Raw genomic sequence first — 25,244 nt, 5'->3', positions numbered from 1 at the left:
TAAACTATTCATGCTAAGCAAGTTGCTGCAAAAGAAAAAACGCAAACAAGCAAACCAGAAACAAAGTACAATTGAAAAAAATGAAGGTGCGGAAAACACTTCTGAGTGAAAGTCGAAATGCTTTATGTGTTAAACTGTAAGGTAGTAAAAAGACGGGACCCACGCGTTAACAGAGCGGAAACCATTTGAAAAAAAGAGTCATAAATGACTTGATAAATAATTCAGTTCTACCTCTTCAGCGGCCGTGGGTGTGCGCAACGTTGTCCTACACTCACGTACACCGTACGTGCAGAGATTTATTCACTATTGCATACAATTGTGTATATCCCGTGATGCTCACGCATGATGTGCGTGAAGTGGACGCACAAATAGCCACGCTGTTTATAAGAGCAGTATTTCATTCGTGTGTCACGCCGCCGCATGTTTTGCAAAAAAATACTGATCACTCATTAGGAGATGGCTGGCAACGGAGAGGTGTCCGAACCAGACATCGGCCTGGCAACAGCTTACGGCCTGGTACTGGTCTTGGCTCTCCTCGGAAATGTTGCAACCATCTGCAACTTGAAGTTTAACGACTGGCTGAAACTGCATAAGTGTCACGTGTACATTCTTGGCCTGGCCGTGGCAGACTTGGGCACCGTCCTGGTCCCGTTACCGATGCACACGCTGATAGCTGCCCGGGGACTTTTGCCGTTGAGCTGGCAGGCTTGTATGGCCTACGACTACTTCAGAGTTGTGATCGAAAACAATGGGGTGCTGGTAACTTTGCTCATCAGTCTGGACAGATTCCGACTCTTGTGGCTTAATTTCAGTAGTTACATCAAAGGAAGCACATCCAGGCGTGTGCTAGTCGAACTGGGGCTTACGTGGCTCTTGCCGGTCGTTGGCCACGGTATCATGGCTTTGATATGGATCATCAGTGTACCTCATCATATTCGAATAAACGAAACCACTTCGGATTGCCAGGATGTACCCTCTGAGGCTGATATTCCGTTCAGCACACTATACGCCACACTCCTCATCTTCAGTCCAGGATTACTCCTGGCTATTTTGAACACTCTAACCTTCATCGGGGTGGTCCGTAAACTGAAGCGCCGAAGGCAGATAGCTGGCGGGACGGCATTCCGGGGTCCTCCTTGCGCCACCTCTGCCGTTAGAAAGGAACCTTCTGCAGTCACTGGACAGGGAAGCGATATTCCTGTCGTCTCTGCAATCAGGCCCCAAGGAGCAGAGATACCGTCAGTGTCCTTAAGCACTGCTAATCATCACCGAGCTAGGTCTGACAACAGCAAAAGATCTTTTAGACCTCACGCGAACGTCAACATCGAACAAACGGACAAACCCGGTCCGAGTAGCGCAGCGGAGGGGCAGATATCCACCTTTGACGGCTTTAGTCAGGAGCCACGGGGACCAAACTCGCTGGACCGAGCCTCAAACTCTCAAGTCCGAGATCACCAGCGTTACGTTGATCGACACATGACTCGCTACATCCGACCGGCGATCATGCTGGCCGGCATCGTGTCGGTTTTCACTGTTTGCTGGTTTCCGTTTGCGGTCTACTACATCTACGTTCATATCGTTTGCCCGATATGCTTCTCCCGAAAGATTCAGCTCTGGTTACGTTGTCTCGTGTATACCAGCTCGGCCTTAAATCCGTTCATTTATGCTCTGACTGACCGAAAACTGAGGCAGTGGTATGTCAAGATATGGCATCAGATGCGTCGGCGCTTGAGAAGAACCCCGTAAACCATGCACAGTAATTTACATGTACATTATATGCTGGACACCTCTGTTATTACAAAATGCGTAATGTTTCTCACTCATCTATTTCCAACATTGTAGTAAATATTTCCCAGTGAGGTAGTGGACTGTTTTATGGCTTATCCTCTAATCAGATCTTATCCTCTTATCAGACCGAAGCGTTTAGAGTTAACTGGTTGTGGCATAACGGCGGTTCAGTTTACATGATTGAGACACTTCAAGACCTTCTCTTCTCAAGAAGGAACTCATCAGTTCTATATTAATTGTCCTTTTGTCAAACTCGGGGCTGGAGTATCAACCTGTGGCCAGTAGCCACGCCACATAACCAGCTCAAGACTTTTAAGACACCCCAAAGCATCAGTACATTTGTCATATTTAATGAGAACTGTGACATTTCGTAGCTTTTGTTAAAAAAAGATCACCTTTTACTGCTGAGTTACGTGCTTAATTACATACTTAATTACAACTGGAGAATGACTTCAAAACTGAAAATTTTATCCTTTTAAATGTCTGGCAGATGGGCATGGGCTGATCGAGATGTTAATTCTAATTAGTTTGGTTCGTCCTTGTTCTCAATCGTCACCATTCTTCTTCACTTCCACATGGTACCCTATAAATTTATGTCCGCACTCAGATACACTCGTTCCCTCCTTCGTATTTTCATGTATCTATACATTCTTGGCGATTCCAAGGAATTAACAATAATTCTAGTTAAAAATTTAAGCTTTCATTTCACGGCACCAAGAAAGGGAATATTAAATTAGTTTCTTTTTAATGACACACGGTCGTATGAAATTATTTTGTAACATGTGACATTAAATGCGCGTGTATCTCAGTTACAGTACCAAAATGTATTCAAACATGCCGATCACGATTCCTGAGTTAACATCTTTCCTATGCTGATGTGTAAGAGTTGGTGGTCAAATAACACAGGACATGACTGAACTGACGATAGAGCTAGGTCTGGGTATCCGCGTACAAATACATGGAGGCGTGATACTTAGCAGTAACTCTGGAAATTGGTTTCAGACCCTATCTCATCTTGGGTGTATGGTAGGTGCGATATAGGCCTACGGTACAGATAAACTTTACAAGCTGATGCATCAAGATATTATTTTCCCGGAGCAACATTTCTGCAGTGAATGGCGTTCACAGTCAATAGCCTGCTACTGTGAATATTTCTACGGCAAGAAGTGTTTCAAAATGAAAGGATCTTTGGTATTAAAAAAATAAAATGGATGAGACGGCTGATTTGTGAAGCGTCCATTAGTGAGCAACGAGAATCGCCTCTGTTTTCGCACTTCAGGCAATACACAGACCCCTTGGAGATCAAGGCATGTGCTTAATTGGTTAATGAGCGCACATTTACAAACACAGCAGATCATATCCTTTTTACCTGTGACGTGAGAGTACGCCATAAACGTTTCTAATTTAAGTCACAAACGAAACATCAAATTTAGTATTTCGAATGAAAACAAGAACAACATGTATTAGCCCCCACAACACATGAAAAAAAAACGAATAGTGAAAGCATTACCGTTCAAGAGTCATGGCATTCCATAATTGTAATCAATCTCAGGCAATTAATATTCCACATTGGTTTTCAATGCAACAAGCCTGTCGCACGATGAGAACGAGTGAAGTGTGTTTGGGTTTTGAGGAATATTATCTTCTAATGTTAAGAGCGAATTTAGAATAAGCTTTTTAAACTCCATATCTTTAGGATGGTAAACATCTTGTAACTCACAAATCAAACAAAATACGCTAACCCCCAGGCTTTATTGAAGCACAATTTCTGTGATGTAGTGTTCACATAATTATTTGTGCCACGCGGAAAGCAGCAGGTAATTTGTCATCAACTCCCATGGGTCAAACGGCGCAGTTTTATACAATTGCTCACGAGGCAGATTTCTTTCTTGTGTCGAGCGGCTGTGTGTAAGGGATGCTTCTGCAGGTAATCTGTAATTATCCATTTTGACCTCGTAGGCTTCAATTTCGCATGCAATGGTAATATTAACAGAATGAGTATCATATGGGCGTAAATCGCGAGGAATGGGGGGGGGTATATATCTCCCACATTTTGATTGGGGGAAGGCGGAATGTGAAGAATTGTTCGGACTTCCCAATAACCGAAATGTATTCAATAGCACTCAAAAAGGGAGAACAACTTTTGAAAGCCACAAATACGCCGTTTTGACGTATAAGGTCCAGCAGGAGCGTAAAACACAACACATATGAATGAATATCGCCGCCTAGTATGGCGTCAGTCGTCCCCTTCTCAAGTTTCTATGGCTGGTCAAGCTATCCCCTTCCCCATAATCTCCAATCCCCTTGTTCCCAGCGCAAATTTACACTACTGGATGCATCGTGTCGGTTCCATAATGTTCCTCAAGAGTATATTAGGCTTTTTGCCATGCACGTCTTTATAGACCTTCCATTTGTTTACAGTGATCGGTATTCTGTACGGATGGCCAAGCTTGGCAGAGAGTTCCTCTCGCGTTCAACGCTCTTCCACAAAATTAAAGTCTACATGGACGCATCATCTGTTAGCTGAAATATTCGTCATTGATGCAGTGCTTTGATGCTGAGCCTTGGCCTTAAGTCTGCCCTGAGGCTTGATTTTAGGGCCTTGGCCTTAGCCTTAAGGCGTGAGGGCAAAAGCCTTGGCCTTAGTCTTGAGAGGTCGATTTCGTGTAAATTTAGAGCCTTGCTCTTCAGGGCCCTCTGATTTTATAAATTTTCCGGGTAAAGTTGCTTGAAATTTGTGCTGTTCTGCGAACATACGTGTACACCCTGCAGGGTCAGCTTTGAGGGGGCTGCAAAGTCTGCAGTATTTAAGATAATCATATTTACCATGGAGAAAGGAAACACCCTAAATTTGTTCACTTGTACATTTACAGTATGAACGTTTGAAAGAACATTTTGCTGCTGCCCAAAAGAAAGTCATAGTAAGTTTACATGCATGTATTATAACTGTGCTTGTGGCCACAAGGCGAGGGAAATTATTCTTAACTTGCATGTGGAATACACGTAGACAGAACATCAGCTGATCTGTGTTGAAAATGGCCGATCGCTCTCCAAGTATACTGCCTCAGGTATTTTGCTAATTACAATGTAGGTCAAATTATGGGTTTCCTTCTATGGTCTGATCTTGAGCACGTCATAGAGAATTCATTTTACTTGTCACCACAGAGGTGTCGACTTCATAATAATCTGTAATAAAGAATAAATTGTATACAGCTTGCTCCCCCAAAATGCAACTCAAATGTTGCATTCATTCTCCCAAAATGGTATCAAATTAAAGCTGACAGTGTTTTCTATTTATACTAAAAATTTCAGTTGTAGCTCATGCACAGGTATTTTCAATTACAACGCTACTCAGCTCAGTATCCTCATCCTGTAGGCCATTTTCAATGGTCTTTTGTGTTAGTGTTAAATGGAGCAAACACAGCTGCGTCTTATATGTATTAAAACATATATTCATATTTTGTTATATCTAACACAATGTTTTATTTACTGGGGACCTCTACTCGACAAGCAATGCTTTTTAGGGGTCTCCATCCATATAGGCTATTGTCTTCACAATATTTGTATCATGTGGAAAATAAAGTGAAGTTGATGTGATGTGATGTGATCCCCTGAGGATAGAAAAGTAGTAGTCTTATAATCTCTCCGCAATGCCTCATTGGATGTAAGTGAAGTCTTCAGTTTTTAAGAGATAATATATTAAGTTTCAATTCGATACTCAAGCAACAATTTCCCTGGTAAATATTTTGGGAAAAAATAAATGTCAATTCTGGGTTGCGATTCTTGCGGGGGCAAAGTTGTATTACAGAAGTAGTAATATTACACTTGGGAGCCTTGGCCCTAGCCTTGTAGGTAAACCCTTGGTCTTAGTCTTAACTTAAGGCTTGAGGGCAACGCCTAGGCCTTTGCCTCAGCCTTGAGGGTCAGGGCATCAGCCTTAGCCTTGAGGTTCAAAGCCTTTGCTCCAACACTGATATTTGTTATGTTTTTTAACAACTTGTGAACAATTCTTTGGGGTTTTTGTTCCTACGGCCGGCCATAGTTTTGCCAACTAGTGCTCCTGTGATGTTGGCAAAAGAAAGCTCTATAATCACTCTAGCAGAACCCGGATGCGCACTATTTTAACGCAAAATATGACAAGGTTCCCTTCTTGAGCAGGCTCATTTCCACTTCAAATAAAGTCAAACTTGGTTTTATCTGGAAAAACGTTTTAAGTGAACAGTGTTGTACACCGAGGAAAGTGTGTTCACTTTAGGGGTTAAACTGATGGCACGGGTGGTTAAATCTTCCTCCGTTAATTTGTTTCGTGTAAAGTTAAGGTAATTTTTGATGAGAAGCATTTGTGTTTCCATACGGTAAACAAACTGAAAACCACTTGACGAATCCGGCATGCGATAAATTCATTTCAGTGTGGATGGCCGTGACTTGCGTGGCAACCGATTATTAATTCTATCAGCGGTTCGGAGTGATAATTGAATCATGTGTAGATTTCAAGCATTCAATTAATGAAAATTACAGAGTGATTTAATATCTGGTTCTCCTACAGTTGTGTATGTCACTAATGCGATGCCGATTGAGATTCGTGATGTACTTATCACGGAGTCGTCACTGTGCAGAGATCCCAACGGAACTCACATGGCAGTGCAGTGCCTGCCGTAAGCAAAGTTCAAATGACCAACGCGGTTACAAGTTTTGTTGCCAAAACGTGGCCAATCTAGGGAAGAACCAAAAAGTGACGGGGAAGGATGCGACAGGGAATCTGAAACGAAGCGAGCAGGTGGCGTTGGAACTCGCAGGAACCCGGCTACGTCCGTAACAAAACACCCAAACCGCGTTTTGTCATCAATTATTTAATTCTTCCCACCAGATTGGCTAAGGTTTGGAACATAAACATTTCACTTCTTATCTGAGTAAACCACACAGCTGTGTATTTCAAGGGAAACAGACTGAGAGGAAAAATTGAAATAAACCAAACCTCATCCACAATGTGTTAAAGTAAACACTAGTGTTATTATCTCACATCCTTTCTCTTTTTGCATTCGTTTGCTCGTTATCTTGAGTATAAAGAATTATACAGGGACCCACACAATGCTTGTTTGAGGGAACTGAATATGAATCCATGTAACCAAGGAAACGAAAGGGCACGTGTCATATTAGTGAAAATTAAGCTGACATCATTATGCCAACACAATGCGGTTCTTTCGAATGGGCTTTACAGAAACCGTATACATGCACCGTCTTAAAATAAATTGTGTACCATACTCATTGTTAGTGAAGCGGATCGGACATCAGAATATCTCATGGCCAGCTACGATATGAAACGAATTAATTTTCGATAGGACGGAGGAAAAAGTCAAATTTAATAGAAACAGGTGTGAAGCAAAACAAGCTAGAAGATGTCTTGTCGTGTTGGCTAGGGTGCGGAAGTTGATAATCATGCCCTTTTTAATTTATACTGTGCGCGCTGATCAAATTGTCATGTTTACCGAATCTGGTCACAACATTGGAATTAAACGTGGGGTACAGATTTGGAAATTTGAGAAAGCCGCCCACGGTATGGTCAAGGAAAAATCCCGAGAGATTTTAGCTGAAAACCACTTCTACCCAAGAATAACATTGCGTCGAACCTAAAGCGAATCTCAATGGACGTGTTTTTCAAGAAACTTAAAATGTGTCGACTCTGTTATTGGATCAAACCCGAAAACTGATACTTTGCCTGAAAAGGAAAATAATGACCCCTTTTTGACTGAAGGAAGCATTGTCTCTCTTTTCATCACATCTCCAGCATCTCAGAAACGATAAGGGAATTCAGTGGTTTTAAGTTCTTCTGCTTTCCCCATTTACATCGGAGTCAGTGTCCATTGATTTGTCCCGCTCCTTATCTCGTTCACTTCTTTCTTTCCCCTTGTCGAACATGCCCCCTTTGTAAGTGCAAGCTATTAACGGTGGGACTTCAGGCTATAAGGTTTATGTTCACCTTGCTTGTGCAATGTACCTCTGCCCTTAGTCTTTTACTGCGCCTAAACTAGACAGAAGTTGGATAACGGCAAATCAAAAAAATTGCGAATAAACTCCCTCACGGTCTCAAGTCTAAAGTTTCGCAAGATCAGACAGAGGGATCGTTGGTACCGCCGACACCAAATGCGGCCAATGGGACATTCAATCAGAATGTGGGCAACCAGAATGAAACCAGTTTCTGTTGACAGCTTGAAACGTTTACATCAAGGACCAATTACTTTAAATTGATTTTAGATCAGACTAATTAACTTAATAGCGCTAGCGGTGACATACCGTAGATAGGGCCTTAGGAGGGTACCCGGGGGGTGCACACATTTTTGTCAAGGGGCACCACAAGACATTAAACTACAGATGTATAGCTATTTAAACTCAACGGAGATTATTCACAGATTTCAATTTTACAGGTGGGGGGGGCACCCAAGGGCACGGGCCGCATCTGCGGGGGGGGGCACGTGCCCCCTGTGCGCCCCCGCACAATTACGCCACTTAATAGTGTCGCAAAAGGTTGGAAGGAGGGTACGGTCGCAAACCCCCTTCTGCCCTTCTCTGGTACTGTTGTGAAGCAGCGAAAAAGAGAGAGAATAAAACTACATTCTATACCTTGGTACTTGTGAACAATGAAAATGTTACTTAAAAGTGATTTTAGGTCAGATTTATTAACTTAAGAGCGGTGCGATAAGCACGAAGGGGGTCGGGGCTGCTTTCCACTTCTTTCCACTCACATTGTTTGTTAAAATCGTCACAATGCACTTCCGAAACATTGCCACGTTTTCCGTTGATGTATTACCATTATCACAACTATTGCAATTGCCACTGCAATGGGAGTCACTGTCATTCGTCGCTTTTCTCTAAAGAACCGTTTGAAATCCCAGTGAGTCTTTCGTAATCGTCCCTCCGGTCGTTGGTGTGGCATCTCCACCACCTGCTCCTCCGAAGCAAGTCAATCGTCAGCAAAGGGACTGGAAGTAATTCGATAGCACCAAGCACGACGAATGACGTATTGTAGCTGCCGCTGACGTCATAAAGCCAACCTAAAAACGATAGAAACAATCCCTGTCACGATTCACAAAGTACATGCAGCAGTAAGAAAAGCGAATTACATATATGCGTTATACGGTGGTAATTCACGATCGTTGACGACGCAGTGATAAGGACAATCGATTAAAAAAAGTGGCGCATCAAGCAGAATGAACGAATTTTGTCGAGTATCTATGGGTCGATCAGCTTCCGGGATTCGACTTGGTTTAAGTCTCGTCCTCAGAGTCTCACATTTGACACACAGCACACACGGCCATCCCGGTTGAGGGTTGCTCGTAGAAGCTACTCGAATGCACCCTTGATTTACTCTTCAAGAAATAATCTTGGGTAGGCCTACCATTGAAGTCACATAAGTTCGCCTTTGACGTGTAGAAAAGCAGATACGTGATTGTTGAAGGCATTTTGTCAACTCTTTGTTGTCATTTGTTGTCACTTTTGTTCAAGTAAATACATGTACATGTATTGGTCAATTTGCTTTGGAGCAAGTACGACTGATCGAAGTCAAATAGGTCTATTGAACAGTTCAACATTGGGTCATGCTTGCTTTGTGGATTTAGCTGTTGCTTATCACATGCTTAAGTCAGTATTAAAAAGGCTAAGACATATAGCTTACCTGGAAAGAATCCCATGGGCAATCGAAACACTCCAAGAAAAACAGCACACCATCCTAGCGCTATCATGAACCTCTCGTCTCCCACCAGGTCCCTGAGAACCGTCATTCCCAACGGGTACAACGTGCCGACTGCTAGACCGTAAGTGACCCCCAATACAAACATGGCCGCGAAGCTATCACTGAGTGGGTCTAGCATCAGACTCAAGCCTGCTGTGACAACAGTGGCGAAGAGCAGAGTGGTACTGGTAACAAGTTTACAATCCATTAAGACCCCTTGCACCGCTTTGCCCAGCAAGTTTGCCACGCCAGTACCAGAGGGTAACGAGACCGCCTGGTAAGGGGACAACCCAGCCTGAATGGCGTGGGGGACGAGATATATCACCCACCCTGAAAACACCAACCTTTCGCAGCACAGTACGCTGACAACGGTGAAGAAACTCAGGTTCTTGAGGAGACCCAGGTGGTTTGATTGAATGAACTTTCGTAACCGGGAAACCGGGGCTTTTCCATCTCTAGAATGGCCCTCATCACCTGATGCAGTATGCACGCACCCCCTTTCCTCGCCGCTGCTGACTACAACAGGCCGAAGTACTGCCCCACAAGCCACAATGTGAAGGGTAGTTCCACCCCATACCAGAAGAGTTCCTCTCCATCCGTAGGTATCTAGAAGCAGCTGAGCCATAGGGGGAGATGATACCACAGCCAGGGGAAAAGATGACAATGCCAAGCTGGTTGCAGTGGCATAATGAGCTTGGAAGTAGCTGCCGATCATAGCAAGGGGGGGATTTTCAACCAGACCCATGCCGATGCCTGAGACAAACCGGAAAAAAGTTGAAGTCATTATAGGGAAAGGCACTGAGAGAAAGGTAGGATATGAACAGGAAATTGTCTTGTATTTTTTGGAGATTGTCTTGTATTTTGGACATGTATTTTGGACAGTGGCGGACTTCAAGCGAAACCTTTCCCGTCGGTACTTCCATGAAGGAATTCCTTTTCCGTGGTACTCCACGTGCATTTATTGTAAAGAAGATCCAAGATTTCAAACAATTCAACAGTAATTTTGTACAAAAAAGGCTCCAAAAGGGGAAGGCGTTTCAACCCTGAAGGAGTTGCACGTTTTCAAAGCAGGGGGGTTCTTTCTGCTAAGAATTCGACTTTTCGACAATAGATTGTTTTTAAATCTTGGTTCGCATATAAACACGTTCATTATGAGTACATCTGCGAAATTTCAATTCATTTCAGCATGGTTATATTGAAATTGTCACTTGGCCTCACGCATGCCAATCAAGGTGTATTGAAGACACCAATGGGAAAGGTATACATTTTTGGCTGACCTGTCTCGGAAAAATTGACGTTTTGCCAAAACGTATGTCTGATATTCACAAAAGGTTATGCAAAAATGACACGAGACATTACTGATGGCTCGGCGCGGAATAGAATAATACATTGAAACTATATTGGAGAAAATGTCTCGGGGTACATTTTAGGCTTATGGAATTCGTAAACGATGAGGGATGAAGAAAAGATCTCTTTCTGACCTGTTACGATGACTGACAGGAGAAGGTGGACCGTCCCAATCGCCAAAGAGCAAGAGATGATACCGACACATACCATCAAGCCACCAGTCATGACAACCAAACGATGACTGCTCCTTATGCACAGCCAGGCCGCAGGGAGACCTGTGGGAAGAGGCCCCGCAGTACAGTGGTACGCGTAGTTACACTTGCTGAGAAGTGAACCTTTTTACTTTTTAAGAGAGAGCACTAATTTTGTGCTAAATCTTTTTGTGAACCGCAATAAATAGAAGGCTCAACTTGCGGGAACAAGAAATGCCAAACGCAGTCCATTGGTGGGAGCTCACCTCGTGGGGCGTGTGCGTACAAATCCATTGCAATTATGTTTAGTTTATTAGTAGCACTGCAACTGGCAGTGGAATTTACAGGTTTTGGTTCCCGGTGAGACTAAGTGTGAAAAGAAAGAGGGACTGGTGGAGTGTTGCCCCTGTACTGCGACACTACTTGTTCATGTACAGCTGTTGTAGGAAGTATACACTTTAAGTGTGTTTAGTACAGTGTACAAGATTTATTTATTCTTGTCAACTACCGGGATTCCTCTTCTAAAGCTTATCAATCAGCTAAGTGTACTTTCATACTTTATTTTCAGGTTCACTAAATATAATCGGCACAGTCTCAAAACCTGTAAATGAACAATTTCAGTCCAAGTGTATGTAAAATTTCGACGACAACTGCAAGCCCATTCCCTGGGTGACATGTAAAAGCTAGGTAAACATGTATTTTGTAAGTTAGAAGGATACTGTTAGGCTTTAATTGTTCACAGCTTCAAGCAAAATCGGAAACTACTCACCTGTAAAGTCGGAGAGGGTCAACATGACGCTTATGAGTGAGCCGACGACCCAGGTGTCGAGCTGCATATCGTCACGAATGCTTGGGAGGAGTACAGCAAAGACCTTCGTGGTCGACATCCGAATGTAGAGAGCCATGAAGGCGCTTCCCACTACAAACCACCCCCACACACCGTCCTTAGGCGCCATACTCCTGCTATCATTTGGAACACGGCGAACTCTTATAAAAAGGGATTGATTGGTAAGAAGCCACCATCGTTTGAAAAAATTTCCACAAAGAATAACTTGAAAGTGGAAATGTAGAGCTACCGAAATTCGACAAAGGAATACAAAGCTAGTTATTTAATAGTGGCTAGCCAAAATAGTATCTACACATGTAATTTGTTATACAGTCAAATTTTGTGCCGTTTCAACATTCGTATATGTACTTCTTTGGGAACATGTTCAAGTTAAAGATGGTGCGATACTGAGTATGAATATTCTCCAACAAGACATCAAATCACAGATTTACCAAAAAACTCACCCAGTGAGGACTGTAACTTGTCCAAACAACCGCACCGGATGGTTCTACAACAAATACGCGAATAACAGACTGATGTGCCAGTTGGAGAGATGCGATCTACTCGAACCTATAAACTGGAAACAGCTTTTATACGTCAGTTGGAGAATATTTGTGATCTGAGTGTTTGACTAAAAAGGCATCAGGTGGAATGTAGTGGAGCATGAAGTAACTAAAAAGTCGTTGGGGAGAATGTGTGGGTGTTTCGAAGGTTAACCAACAGCTTGGATCAATGAATATTGGTCCCTCCGCACCACAGCCTGCGACTGTTGTCAGATGTTTCCCCTGCAACGAAGCTCAGTTGTGTCAGTAATCATAAAGCAGTAGGTTATTAAAAATAAGAGGCAAAAGGGTATATAAACGTTAGAAACGGGAAGGGATAGGCCTGTTCTTGGACGATACGCAGAATGTGAGCTGCGCCTGCCTTGGGAACGTTTCTGCGAAAGCTTATTGGACGCGTAATTGATTGCTGTTAAATATTCAGTACAAAGTATCCTTCCCTAGTTACGCCACGCCCTCACAGTACACAACACGTCGATGGAGGCCTGGGCCGGCCGGCTATAGGCGCCGCAGTAATCGCTGGTACTCAGGTTTACATGTCAAACCTACTATAGGCCTGGGAGAGAACCAGCCACATAATCCGTATGTGTACATGTACTCATTCGTGGTCTGAGCTGAGTGGGCACATTTTCTCACAAATTAGGCTCAAAATGAACGTTGTTACCGCAGTTTTAGAAAGGCTGAACGAACAGGGAGGTGATCTTAATCGTCACCCTGGTCTTATGGACAACGGTGAACCAATAGCAGCAAAATCAGCGTTTAGTTACGTACCGACAGTACAAGACGATCCGAAGGAGCACTCAGTGTTCAATAGTAAACAGAAGGTAAACAGTTCGACAGTGACGTTTTCACAATCAGCAAGCACGATTTGTCATGGTGAACCTTACAACCTGGGTCTAATGGTCTAATCATGGAGTGTCTACCTCCATGGTCCACCTCAGTCTAGTTATTTTTAGCGTGCTGCAAGCGTTTCTGAGCCTTTTCCACACTATTTAGGGTCACTTTATACATATTTTTGTCAATGTCAGGGATAATTCTGCTTCTGTTCAACTTCAACAACGCTACCCTGCATAGGCCTAACCATGGTAGGCCCTAACTACATGTAGGCCTAGAACCCGAGGACTCTTCTATCGCCGACCATGTCCAAATGTTAAGAAGCGATTAATGGAGTCCTAGTTACTTGGACTACACAGTGCCCTATAAATAGTGTAAGCCTTCTGCGCAATCTCAGAAGACTTAGGCATAACTGAGGGGAACAAGTTCATGACAACGTTGTGTAATGTTTGGCGAATGAATGCTTGCGACAATTTGTTCCCCTCAAGCATCGTTCACTTACTCGGTCAGGGGCACTAAAATCAACATGGCGATGGAATGGGAAATTGGCTTATTGGGATATCATCACTGTATATGGGGCAACACGGACATCCGGGATTCTCGCAAAATGACAGGCACATGTGCCGGCGAAAACAGTGACCATGGCGACGTACACACAACTGAGCCAGCCCGAGGATTGGGTTATGCAGTCTTTTCTTTGATCAGTATGTACACACGCGCTTGTTGCAGAAGTTTCATTGGTGTGATACTTGTGGTTGCTACCCGCAATGTTGTGAAACTCCCGGATGTTCGTGCTGCCCCATTGGCCTAGTTGCAATGGAATAGCTAGGCTGGGCCAGAATTACTTGGCTATAACCTGAAAAGCTCAATGGCAGAATATCCTGCCAACGGCCACCTGGCATAATCACCCTCATAGCCAGGCACGGGTCAAAGTATCACACTCTTCTCAAGGAGTTTTCACCTCGTACCCACGTAACCAGTCATTCCAGGGTTGTTTTTTTTTAGAGTGGCAGGTTATTCTGCAATTACTCCTAGTGATGAGTCCAAGTCCAAGGCACCGAATGCATTTACATTCAAGGCTGGGAACTTTGCAAAGTCCGAGTCCAAGTCTTAGTCCATATACTTGTGCAGTGTACAAGTATAAACAAATGAAATGAGTGAATATATCTACTGTACATAGTAATAATGATTGATAATTTATAATGTGCCGTTTTCCATAAAAATGATCAAAAATGCAGTACAGATACAACATAAAGAAATTAATGGATATTTAAGTATGAATGAATGTCACCACGCTAGCACCCAAACAGCAGTATTGGGATAGGCCTACCGGTACGTCTGTCCCTCCACCAGAAGGAAAATTTTTACCTAGACCTAACCCTGCTGGCATCAGTGATGTTTCAATCTTTCAAGGGGACAGATGCCGCTAACCCTACCTGCGCTGTAGAGTTAATTACTTGACACAGCGACACTAAAATTAGGAAATCATAGCTAAACCCACATGTAAATTAAAACTACATGTAAAAATACTAAACGCACTGGATAAAACTGATAAAAATCAAATATCTTGCAGTGAAACGTCATTGTGCAAATGCATCATTATGAAGACAAGTTTTAACTTTACTTTTGAAAACAGCAAGGCTCTGTTTGCTCCGTACAATATGTACATGTACAGTATGTGCCATGGCAAGGCTTTCCATAACTTAGGAGCAGCCATTGCGAATGCCCTGTCACCAAGTGTGGCTAACATTTTACCACTAGGATAACTTACCAAAGGGCAGTTCTTTACTGACCTGAGATGATATCTAGACTTTCTTCTTCATAATGACAAGATCCTCTAAATATCTACTAGCAAGACCATAAATGGCTTTGTACAGTATGTAATAAAATGATTTTAAAGTTAATCCTATACAAAACAGGTAACCAGTGAAAGTGATGCAGTATTGGTGTGATGTGTTGAAACTTGGGTGTATTCGTAAGAAGTCTAGCTGCACAGCATTTTGGACTCGCTGTAATCTCATTATCTGTGCTGTTGGCAAACCATACAAAAGACTGATACAGTAGTCTAGACAGCTGGTCATGAATGCGTGAATTAACACAGAAAGAGAATCGTGAGAGAGAAATTTACTGATGTGCTTAATATTGTGAAGGCGGAAAGATGCAGCAGAACAAGCCCTAGCGATATGGGTGTCCATTGTCATTTCTGAGTCAAACCATGATCCCAAATTCCTGATGTCATGCAACATCCAATTGGTTTCCAATTGCTATGTACATAAACAACGATTAATCAGCAAAGAAGAAAAAACTTAGTCCAGAAAAATCTGCAAAAGAGCAGGACTTTTTGTGCACAAACCTACAGTATGTAACATTGAGTCTTTCCTGAGATGACATCACAGTTTTTCTCATGAATATGGAAATGATCATCAGCATAAAGAGCAAAAAGGCATTAGAATACCCTTTGAAATAGTGAAACCAAAGTTGAAAATAAGGTTTACTGAGGCACAAAGGTGCATTTTACAGATTTGTAATCAAAAACATTGATTGCAACTGTGTGTCGTTTGCATTACAATGAATGTCAGGCAAATGGTCTTCCATGATGTCAAACAGTCTAGAAGCATAAACAGTGAACAAAAATGGCCCTAAACAAGACCCTTGAGGACACCACAGTTTAGATCAAATTTCTCTGACAGAGTACCTTGAACAGAAATACGTTGGCTCCCCTCAGATAAATAAGATGAAAACCAGGCCAGAGCTTTGCCGTACCTGTACATATAGATGACAACTTTGGAATCTAAACACTGCAATAAGATGGTGTGATTAACTGCATCAAAGGCCGCACTTAAGTCCAAAAGAACAAGTGCTTAAAATGACCTGCTGAGGGTTCATTTTCAGCAGTATATCATTTCTGACCTTTAGGAGAGCCGTCTCGGTGCTAAAGTACTTCCTGTAAGATGATTGAAATTCTGGAAACAGAGAAGGTTAGCACAAAGTTGATTACACATGGTGCACTCTGTCAATTTAGAAATGAATTGTAGAGTACTACTAGGTCAATAATTTTTTAAAATCGGAGTGAGGTTATCTTTCTTTAGCAAGGGACGGACCAAAGCTTCTTTCCTGTCCCTTGGAAACATTTTGGATTCTAAGGAAGAGTTGGAAATTCTTGTAATAACTGGAAGCAACACATCAAGGCAGTCACTCACCAGCGTAGTAGGTATTGGATCCAGTTCACATGATTTCTGTGTGGATTTCAGAAATTGTTCTACTTGTCACCTACATGTACATGCAGTTAGTGGTTGAAATTGGTCAAACAGAATGCTACAAGACAACGGTGATTCAGGTGCTGAATGAGAAGTTCTGTTTGTTGTGGCTAATGCTAAATTATCAAGTCTAACATGGATATTAGCTATTTTCTTACCAAAGAAGCTACCCATGTCATTAGCAAGAGATAATTTATTGGCGTACAGTGGGAAAGGAACATCATTGGTATGCTTCAGTAGCTTTTTGATATTCTGAATAACTTCACTTGATTGGAACTCTTACTGTCAATGAATTCTTGGTGAAAATTGCAACAGGCTTTTCTCATTAGGGAGGTGACCTTATTTCTTTGAATCTTGTATTAGATCACAAACCTTATAAGTATGCCGCCACTTTTTTCCGCCTTTCTATGCTGCCTCACTGTTGACTTAATTTCTTGATCAAACCGAGGCCGTTGAGGCCTAACTGTAACTGTTTTAGACTTTAAGGGCATATTGATTGAAGATGCTTTCTACATGTACCGGTCGGTATTGTAGTTTTAGAACACTTGGCAAGCTCTTCAAGATCCTGAGGAGTATTCAGTCAGCTTTCAAAGAATCAATTACAGTTGATTTGATGTTCCTGTAAACATCTTCCTCAACGGAAGGGCGGTTTCTGCCGTTTCTGTACATGTATAACTTAAAACAAACACACTGTGCAACAACTGCCTTTACCGAGTAGTCAACACTGTGACGTTTTTTACATTTGTGCATGTTGTCCCACTCTTCTCCGATATTCTCTTTTTGCATTCAATGACGGTGACAGCTTGGGTTTTTTTTTTGCCCTTTCTTGCTGAATTCTCAATGATCCTCATAAGCTCACTTTATAATAATTAGAAATTGTGAACATATTCTTTTGTAGAAAAGCTATGAAAAAGTGCAATAAAACTGAATTGTCAGTCCATGTGCGTGCATCATGGGAAAAAGATACGATACTCACAGAGCTCAAGCTTGGCTCATATCAACACCACGATTTCCTATAGTACAAGCTGTGGAGGCAGAAACTAGACAACTAGAAAGTTTCTTGTACCCCGGGCACGGTAAGCATTCTGTTGGCCCTATGTGTTACAGACTACAGAGTGAAACTGCTGTGTTGTGTTGAGTTGTACATGTGTTCAAGGTTGAGCAATGCAATCTTCGCCCATCACCAAGCACCTGAAAATGCTAGCCATAAAAGTGAAGTACTTGAATTTTTTTCTAGAGTACTTGGGTCAAGTACCAATAGATCTATGATATAACTAAGGGTCATGTACCCCCAAAATCCAAGTACAAAGGATTGAGTATGGGCCAAGTACAATTAATTTTTGAGTACCGATAATCGAGTATGGGCCGAGTACTCTTGCATACTCAAGTTGTACTCGAGTACAAGTACTCCAACACTGCCTTTAACTGTCAAGAATCTGTCATGCAAAATTAAAACTCATTGAAGTAGAAGCAACTTGAAACTTGGTATGAATATAAACCTGATCCCAAGATGTGCGTATGAGTATGATGTCGTTATTGAATTGATTGCATCAAGTTACAATCTTTTGCTTCCAGATGTAACTGGTATCTCATTAACTACAATGAGTGGTATCACAGTTCTGTGATACATGTACCTTCAAACCAGAAGTTGATACCACCTTATTTTTGTAACTGGAACAAGCACAACCCTATCGTTTTTATTGTAATGTACATGTATTGTTGGCAAATTTTTGGCAATTTGGGAAGAATTACACATGGATGCCGCTAAGCTTTTGCCTGCAATGAACTATTAGCCATCTACAAGCAATAATATGTCCTAAAGAGTCAAATCAAAGGGTGAATAATTTCAAATATTCGCTTAGAAAACACTTAGAATTTTCAGACCATTCTCATAGGGTTGCTTCACAGCGTGCCTGCACTTAGTATTTAAATGAGCACCGTTTCAAATTTTTCGCGGAAAAAAACAAATGCGGGTTGACGCCCAGAGCTAGAGATAAATCCATTCTTCAATGCTCCGTCGTAGGTTTGTCTAACAAGAATTTTTTTCCTGAGTGTGTAATCAAAACACCCATGGAAATGTTGATTGTGACATTTCTGTGGTCAGATAATTAAAAGGTGCATTACCTGCGATTCCTCTCTCTGAACATCTTTTACTGACAATCCACTGTAATGCAGATTGCTGAGTTGAAAGAGTGCAAGCTAATTTCAGTGAACTCTATTTTCATTTGTCAGTCGGGACCGCATTCAACCTATGACAGATTGTTTCACAAGCAAGAGGGGTATAACAACAAGTTACATCGATGTGACAGAGAACACGCCAAATCCAAGGGATTAACCGTCAATGATGAGGTAATTAGATTTAACCTGGTGCATTAAATGAGGTCCAAAAAGAAACTAAACATGTTAAGCATCAGAGTTTTAAGATCAGCGTATTCGTTTTAAAATTTCTATCAGTGATGGCTGTTTCCACAGTTCAAAAATATTAAAATGCAACCGACAATTTGACAAGATATTTGATCAGAGAAACTTGTACATTTGTAACACGGTTTTGATGTCATGAACAAAGAGACCGCCAAGAAATTCGGACTCGGCCATTCAAAAATGTGTTTGGAGATAGCACGATCACCTTGCATAATGTGTGCATTGACCAACGAGGTCTCAAGTTAGAAGTTCCAAATGTCAACAAATGGTAATGGTTATGTAAATCAGAAAGCATACGCCAACGGCAAAATGAGAAGATTTACTGGTTTTAACATGAAAAGAAGGGTTGTTCTTGTATCCTTCTACAGAATATCCTCTTTGATAAATGCAAATACATTGTAGGAATCAGACGGCAAGATATGCCAAAGATACAAATTGAAATGGAAGTATGTTGAAATGGATTGATGTTTGTCGAAAATGAACCTCTTCTCAGGCTTCTAAAGAATTTGAAAGAAAGGACTATTTGAATATGAATTAACTTTTTTAACAAATGACTGCTCAAAAATGACATGGAATGACTGCATTAGATGTTTGAATGTAGATATAAAAGTAACAATGAATCTGGGGTTTCCAGGCCAGAAAATGGAGTGTGTACTTCATGTATTGAAGACATGTTTCTAGATGAGCTCCTAGACAGACAGAGAGGGACACTGTCCCTAGAGGGACACTGTCTCCATGCCTTCCTCGTGGGCCTGCTGTAGCTGAGTTTATCACAGGTTCCTGTAAATCCACCACAAGCCCATCATTATGGGCCAGCCATCCAGTCGCTAAGCCAAGTCACAAGCTGTTCAAATGAATTGTGATGGAAACAATTCTTTGCCCGTATACATCTGTGTGCTTGTGTCAGGACTAGTAAAAGGACTTGCACACGTGACTGGACTCCACAATGGGCTCAGCACTCCCCAGCCTGCCCAAGAGAAATTTCTTTTTGACGCCGTCCCAATTTTTAAAGCATTTGTTAGATTGATGTTTTGCAGGTTTTGGGAAAAAGTTGAACAATTGTGAAGTACCATCCTGTGAAACACCAAGTTTTTGAGGGTATTGAAAAAAAGGGGAAGTTTTTCAATGAACAAAATATCAATAAACATAGGCCTACAGTGGAACGTTGCTTTCATGAACACTGCTGTACCAAACATTTGGGCATACCGAATATCCCCCTTGGATAGACAATTAGAAATTTGCTTTAAATAAAGGAAACATATGGACTGCATATCTCAAAAGTTGAGGAATATCTTACAACGAACATCCACCATGCACGTGGTGCAGTCTGTACGTTTGCACAGGCGGCCACATAGACCAGCGGCCAAACACATACACTGTACATGTTCATTTATATACATGTACTGTACATGTACCGGTTATCAACACTTGCAACTCTGGCGCAGAAAATATTACATGATAATTGCTACAAAGCCGGGAGATTTGACCTAAGAAATCACCAAACTGCCAAAACAGAAAATACATGTAAATGTGCAGATAAAGCCGCATTTGTTTTGAAACTTGCAGAAATCTTCAATTAATAGATGTACATCCATGTACATGTATCTTCAAAAAATGCTTGTTTCCATCATTTTAATGCTAGCCTTGCATTTCATTGTGCTAACTTAAAAAAACATCAATCCTTCTCTCAGAAATGTTTCCAGTAGGTAAATTCTCGGTTCACAATTTGAATAGAAATACCTACCAATACATGTATGCACTAACCATGTCTTCCCTACATGTAGATGATTTCACAGCGACAGTGCCGTCAGTTGCATGGATAATTTTAACTGTTTAAAAACATGCACTTTTCAGTGCATTTAACCAAGTACACATGTAGGAGTGTGTAAGAGTTTTAATACAACGAAGAAGAGTACGCAGAAAATTTATACAGGATAAAAATTCATTGCAGCTACACTCTAAAGTGCCATTTTGGCCGTAGGATCTACATGTACGTAATTCAAACTGTACTGCATTTTTCATGCAATTTTTAGGCAATGACTCAAGGAAAACTTGATTAAATGATGTGATTCTGCTTCTGGGAAGGCTTATCCGAAAGGTGAAATCTAAAAGGAGATGAACATACATGTATTTAGTTAACAAAGTGTAGTACTATAGTTTCAATCTTTTGATTTTCAACTTTTGTGTGTGTGTACACTGTACATGGGTACGCTAACCTTACATATACATGTACATGTACCTAGTGTGGGCTTGTGAACAAAAGATGTCCACACGATGCAGGAAAGGAAGACGTTCTGTGGACTTACACACGTCCACAGGACGTTTCCTTTTCCCTGAAAAAGAACAAAGAGGCATTTTGGGTAGGGTTCATCTGTCATAAAAGGATGAGGAATAGTCAAGGAAACCTTGTACAAAAAGCCAGTTGGAAATTGTGTTTTCCCAGTTCAAGAAAAACAAGTATTTTCACCAAGTTTTCTTAACTGCACGAAAAGAAAGGAATATCCACACTAGGTATGTAAGGTAAGTGTGTGTGTGTTGGTGGTGTATTGAAATTTGTGGGGCGGGTGCAACATAGAGCAAGCTTAGGATTCCTTTCATTATGATCCATACATCTGAATGGGCCAGAGTTCAGAGGGGTGCATCTGTGGCTGAAAATTGCTATAGCAAATGACCTCTCTACAAAATTATTTTTGTGTGGACCCCATCATATTCCTTATAGTGGCATTCTACGGTAGTTGAAATACCTTCTGATTTTCAGATGTACATGTACAATGTACTTAGCATGGATGCAGTGAATAATACATGTATATGCTGTTCACACTCGAAAATCTGTCACTGAAGAGGTACCGATAGATCTATTCCACTACCCTCAAGGGGAATATGGTGACAAAAGTACTTGGTTGTATGGAGCCAGTTCATGATAACATCATCCCCACATTATGAGAACCAAATGGTTGTTTCATTTGAAAAAATTCTTGTGAAAATGTTGGTTCCTCTGTCGATTCTTCATACATGCTGGTACATGTGTGGCAATCACAACACAGTGTTTACTCCGTCCGCTGAACAGTCGATCTGCACACAGTACATATTAAACTTGGATGACGATAAAGGCTTCAATGCAGTTGATGATTTGTTCATAACAAAAGATCATGATTTCAAGAGAATAGCATACTGGTATTTCCGCAGAAATATTTCCTTGTGGGAACACTGATAATATTCACCTACATGTACATGTAGCTGCCTGTTGATGACGGCTGCATTCATGTATCTGTCTTGCTTTGGATGCAGCGGATATTATCCGATCCATCATCATCCATTAGCAAACCACCTTAGCATCATTATGTGCCACAGTGACCGTCAAAATGATTGCCATTTTAAGTGGTTCCAGCTGGACCTTTTAAAGTGCGGCTGCATGTCAGTTCCACAGTGTAGAAACCTGGCACATTTTACACATTACACAAATGTACACATTTTACTTTACCACAGAGGACAGATGCACAGAGGGGGCAAACATAACAGAAGATTCCCCTTGTCCTCAGTGGCCAGTGCTTTGTTTAAATTTGTAATAAGTGCCTATACAAGTGGTGGATCCAGCATTGATAAAAAAGTGGGGTGGGACTGACATTTCCAAGGGGGTCCCTCCACATACACGGATGATCACTCCATATTTTAATGATATTTTATGCCTTTAAACTAACAGTTTAATTGTTGGCAGCAAAACAAATTTACAGGAAAGGAAAAAGCACTGGTGTCTTTAATCCCCCCCCAAAAAAAAATGAGGGAGGAGGGAGGGGAGGGACACGCACTACGAGTAGGTGTGCCCCTTCTGGATCTGCTCATGTATGCTCAATGCATTCACAAGGGGGAGGGACATGCACTACGAGTAGGTGTGCCCCTTCTGGATCTGCTCATGTATGCTCAATGCATTCACAAGGGGGAGGGACACGCACTACGAGTAGGTGTGCCCCTTCTGGATCTGCTCATGTATGCTCAATGCATTCACAAGGGGGAGGGACACGCACTACGAGTAGGTGTGCCCCTTCTGGATCTGCTCATGTATGCTCAATGCATTCACAAGGGGGAGGGACACGCACTACGAGTAGGTGTGCCCCTTCTGGATCTGCTCATGTATGCTCAATGCATTCACAAGGGGGAGGGACACGCACTACGAGTAGGTGTGTCCCTTCTGGATCTGCTCATGTATGCTCAATGCATTCACAAGGGGGAGGGACACGCACTACGAGTAGGTGTGCCCCTTCTGGATCTGCTCATGTATGCTCAATGCATTCACAAGGGGGAGGGACACGCACTACGAGTAGGTGTGCCCCTTCTGGATCTGCTCATGTATGCTCAATGCATTCACAAGGCAATGACGTAGCTAGGATTTTATTGGGGGGAGGGGGTACAAAGGAGGTTCCAGCATCTTAGGGGGGGCACCAGCTTTCAGTGATGTGGTTTTTGGGGTAAGCTTTTGTTAGCCGTGTTCAATATCCATTCATCCGGTTTTTGTTTCTTCGGGGGGGGGGGACACTGAGAATTTGTAGGGGGGCATGTGCCCCTCCAGGGCCCCCTCTTTGGCTACGCCACTGGTACATGTACAAGGGGAAACATAATGCCATATTTTCTGTGGTGTGTAGCAAACTGTGGTTGTACATTTATACACTGGATCAATCTTTCTCCATACATACAGAAACTTGGTAGAAATTTGTACACGTTTCATCATTCCAGGACTGCAGAGGGTTGTAAGACTAATGCAGAAACTTGAAAGTACCGGTAGTGTTCTTTACATTCTTTGGCAGAAACACTTAATCACAGCTTGTACAGTACAATGTACATGATTCTTGAAAGTTAAAAAAAGAGAAAATGACAGAAACAGATTGAAAATGTGTTACTATTCAGCTCAGCGTAATACATGTACCATGTATACCAAGTTGTACTGTGTGAATGAAACAGTGAAACATTGCATTCCCTGAATCTCTTTTAGATCAACATCCCATGCATTACTGAATTAATGCGAAGCTTTATCCAATTGTAAACATCTGGCTATACTAATGCACGAGGGCTGAAGAAACTCATTTTATTTGGTAGAATTTCAGGATACCAATTTGTCAGCTAGGCAGTTTCTCAATGCTTAATGTATGCTCCTGTCTGCACAGCATCACAAATTATTCATTCTCTTCAATTCAAAATGAAACTAAAAAATGGTTTTTTTTTCCAATGTGAAATCCTTTATGGGTCATGTGTTGAGCTCAGTGGCAGCCTCTTTGTCAGACAGATAAGATTAATGATTCTAGTTGAATCCTAAATAATTCATAGATGTATATAAATTTAGGTGTGATACGATTCCCCCATCAGTGAAGGGTAATGAAACGTGTACATGTACATAAAAGAGCTGGGTGTTCCTTTGTTAGCTCAGTTTTTAGCTGAGAATGCAGAGATCACGGTTATGACTCTTAACGCATTATCACAAGTCATTTGCTGTGGCCCTTGCCAATTGCAATGACTTTGTATAAAGTAAATGTTCTTTGACAGTTTCTCCACACAAAACCCAATGCAATGCCCTCCGCCATTAAAGGGGGCCACAAGGAATTCGGAAATACCAGTATTTGATTACTCTGTGGCTGCCCTATTTTAAGCGAGTGCACAGAGAGGAAAAACATAATAAATTTCCCCTGTCTTAAGTGGCTAGTGCTTTGTTTTAAGTTCTCCTCTGTAATTTATTTCTTTATTTATCTATTTATATCTTTTCGTCCAACAGCCTATTAGTGCTGATGACAGGATGAAGTGATAAGACAATGTTCAGTCTTAGAGGTGGGAGGAAAACCCTGGATGAATAGTCCAGGTAAAACCCACGGAGTCAGGCGCAGGGACTGAAAACCCAATCCACATGCTGACCTACATGTACATGTAGATGAGACTTGGACCTGGGTCAAAGAGGTGAAAGACGAGGAAAATGCCGCTACACCCACCAGACTCCCCATCATTGCCTATTATACCAGTTATGGATCCAGCATTGATCAAAAATGGGGGGGAGGGGGTTGAGAGCTAGCTATCCAAGGGGTGGGGTCCTTCCAAATGGAGTTGAACCTTAACATGTATGATCAGACCATATATTAGTGGCAAGTTTCGTCTAAATTAACTGAATAGGGGTTTACTGGTTAGCAGCAAAGGAAAAACCATGGAAATGACACGGCATCCTCCACAAGGGGAGGGGGGGATAGAGACATGTACCGGGTGTGACCCTTCTGGATGTGACAATGTATACTTACCGTAGTGGGAAAGTGTTGTATCCTA

The 25,244-nt window shown here is 41.9% G+C and overlaps 3 protein-coding genes across 5 annotated transcripts; 2 read left to right on the top strand and 1 right to left on the bottom strand.

Annotated features, from left to right (window-relative positions):
• Positions 1–456: 456 nt before the first annotated feature.
• Positions 457–1,746, top strand: LOC110975610 (alpha-2A adrenergic receptor-like). Its single transcript, XM_022228208.2, has one exon. It carries the CDS (start codon positions 457–459, stop codon positions 1,744–1,746), a length of 1,290 nt encoding a protein of 429 aa, XP_022083900.2.
• Positions 1,747–6,778: 5,032 nt separating this feature from the next.
• On the bottom strand, positions 6,779–12,734 carry LOC147795259 (monocarboxylate transporter 13-like). Of its 2 annotated transcripts, XM_087132136.1 has the most exons (5): positions 12,343–12,734; positions 11,822–12,015; positions 10,996–11,136; positions 9,458–10,267; positions 6,779–8,837 (listed from the first exon to the last, which is right to left on the bottom strand). In XM_087132136.1, the coding sequence occupies exons 2-5, from the start codon at positions 12,006–12,008 to the stop codon at positions 8,638–8,640; spliced, it is 1,338 nt and encodes a 445-aa protein (XP_086988262.1). In that variant the 5' UTR covers positions 12,009–12,015; positions 12,343–12,734; the 3' UTR covers positions 6,779–8,637. The 2 variants fall into 2 exon arrangements, with proteins under 2 accessions (XP_086988262.1, XP_086988261.1); XM_087132135.1 differs by having other exon boundaries at positions 11,822–12,734.
• LOC147795258 (cilia- and flagella-associated protein 90-like) lies at positions 10,223–25,213 on the top strand. 2 transcript variants are annotated; one of them, XM_087132139.1, is made up of 3 exons: positions 10,223–10,323; positions 18,762–18,878; positions 24,709–25,213. In XM_087132139.1, the coding sequence occupies exons 1-3, from the start codon at positions 10,258–10,260 to the stop codon at positions 24,736–24,738; spliced, it is 213 nt and encodes a 70-aa protein (XP_086988265.1). In that variant the 5' UTR covers positions 10,223–10,257; the 3' UTR covers positions 24,739–25,213. The 2 variants fall into 2 exon arrangements, with proteins under 2 accessions (XP_086988265.1, XP_086988263.1); XM_087132137.1 differs by lacking the exon at positions 10,223–10,323 and adding an exon at positions 12,909–13,262 and having other exon boundaries at positions 24,709–24,994.
• Positions 25,214–25,244: the final 31 nt, after the last annotated feature.

This window comes from Acanthaster planci, unplaced genomic scaffold (assembly GCF_054643075.1).
Source record: "Acanthaster planci isolate LZ-2023a unplaced genomic scaffold, COTS_SCS Contig97, whole genome shotgun sequence".
Lineage (NCBI taxonomy): Eukaryota > Metazoa > Echinodermata > Asteroidea > Valvatida > Acanthasteridae > Acanthaster > Acanthaster planci.
The sequence above is the reverse complement of the archived record's forward strand: the minus strand, read 5'-3'. Positions and strand labels throughout refer to the sequence as shown.

Bases quoted from the DNA above. Each gene is read 5' to 3' on its own strand.
- LOC110975610 (XM_022228208.2), top strand. From the start codon at position 457: ATGGCTGGCAACGGAGAGGTGTCCGAACCAGACATCGGCCTGGCAACA.
- LOC147795259 (XM_087132135.1), bottom strand. From the start codon at position 12,008: ATGGCGCCTAAGGACGGTGTGTGGGGGTGGTTTGTAGTGGGAAGCGCC. The intron at 11,137-11,821 runs GTGAGTAGTTTC...CTCTTCCCACAG, and splicing joins GACCCTCTCCGACTTTACAG to GTCTCCCTGCGGCCTGGCTG. The intron at 8,838-9,457 runs GTAAGCTATATG...TATCGTTTTTAG, and splicing joins GCCCATGGGATTCTTTCCAG to GTTGGCTTTATGACGTCAGC.
- LOC147795258 (XM_087132137.1), top strand. From the start codon at position 13,023: ATGTGTACATGTACTCATTCGTGGTCTGAGCTGAGTGGGCACATTTTC. The intron at 13,263-18,761 runs GTAAACAGTTCG...TTCATTTGTCAG, and splicing joins TGTTCAATAGTAAACAGAAG to TCGGGACCGCATTCAACCTA. The intron at 18,879-24,708 runs GTAATTAGATTT...TTCGTCCAACAG, and splicing joins GATTAACCGTCAATGATGAG to CCTATTAGTGCTGATGACAG.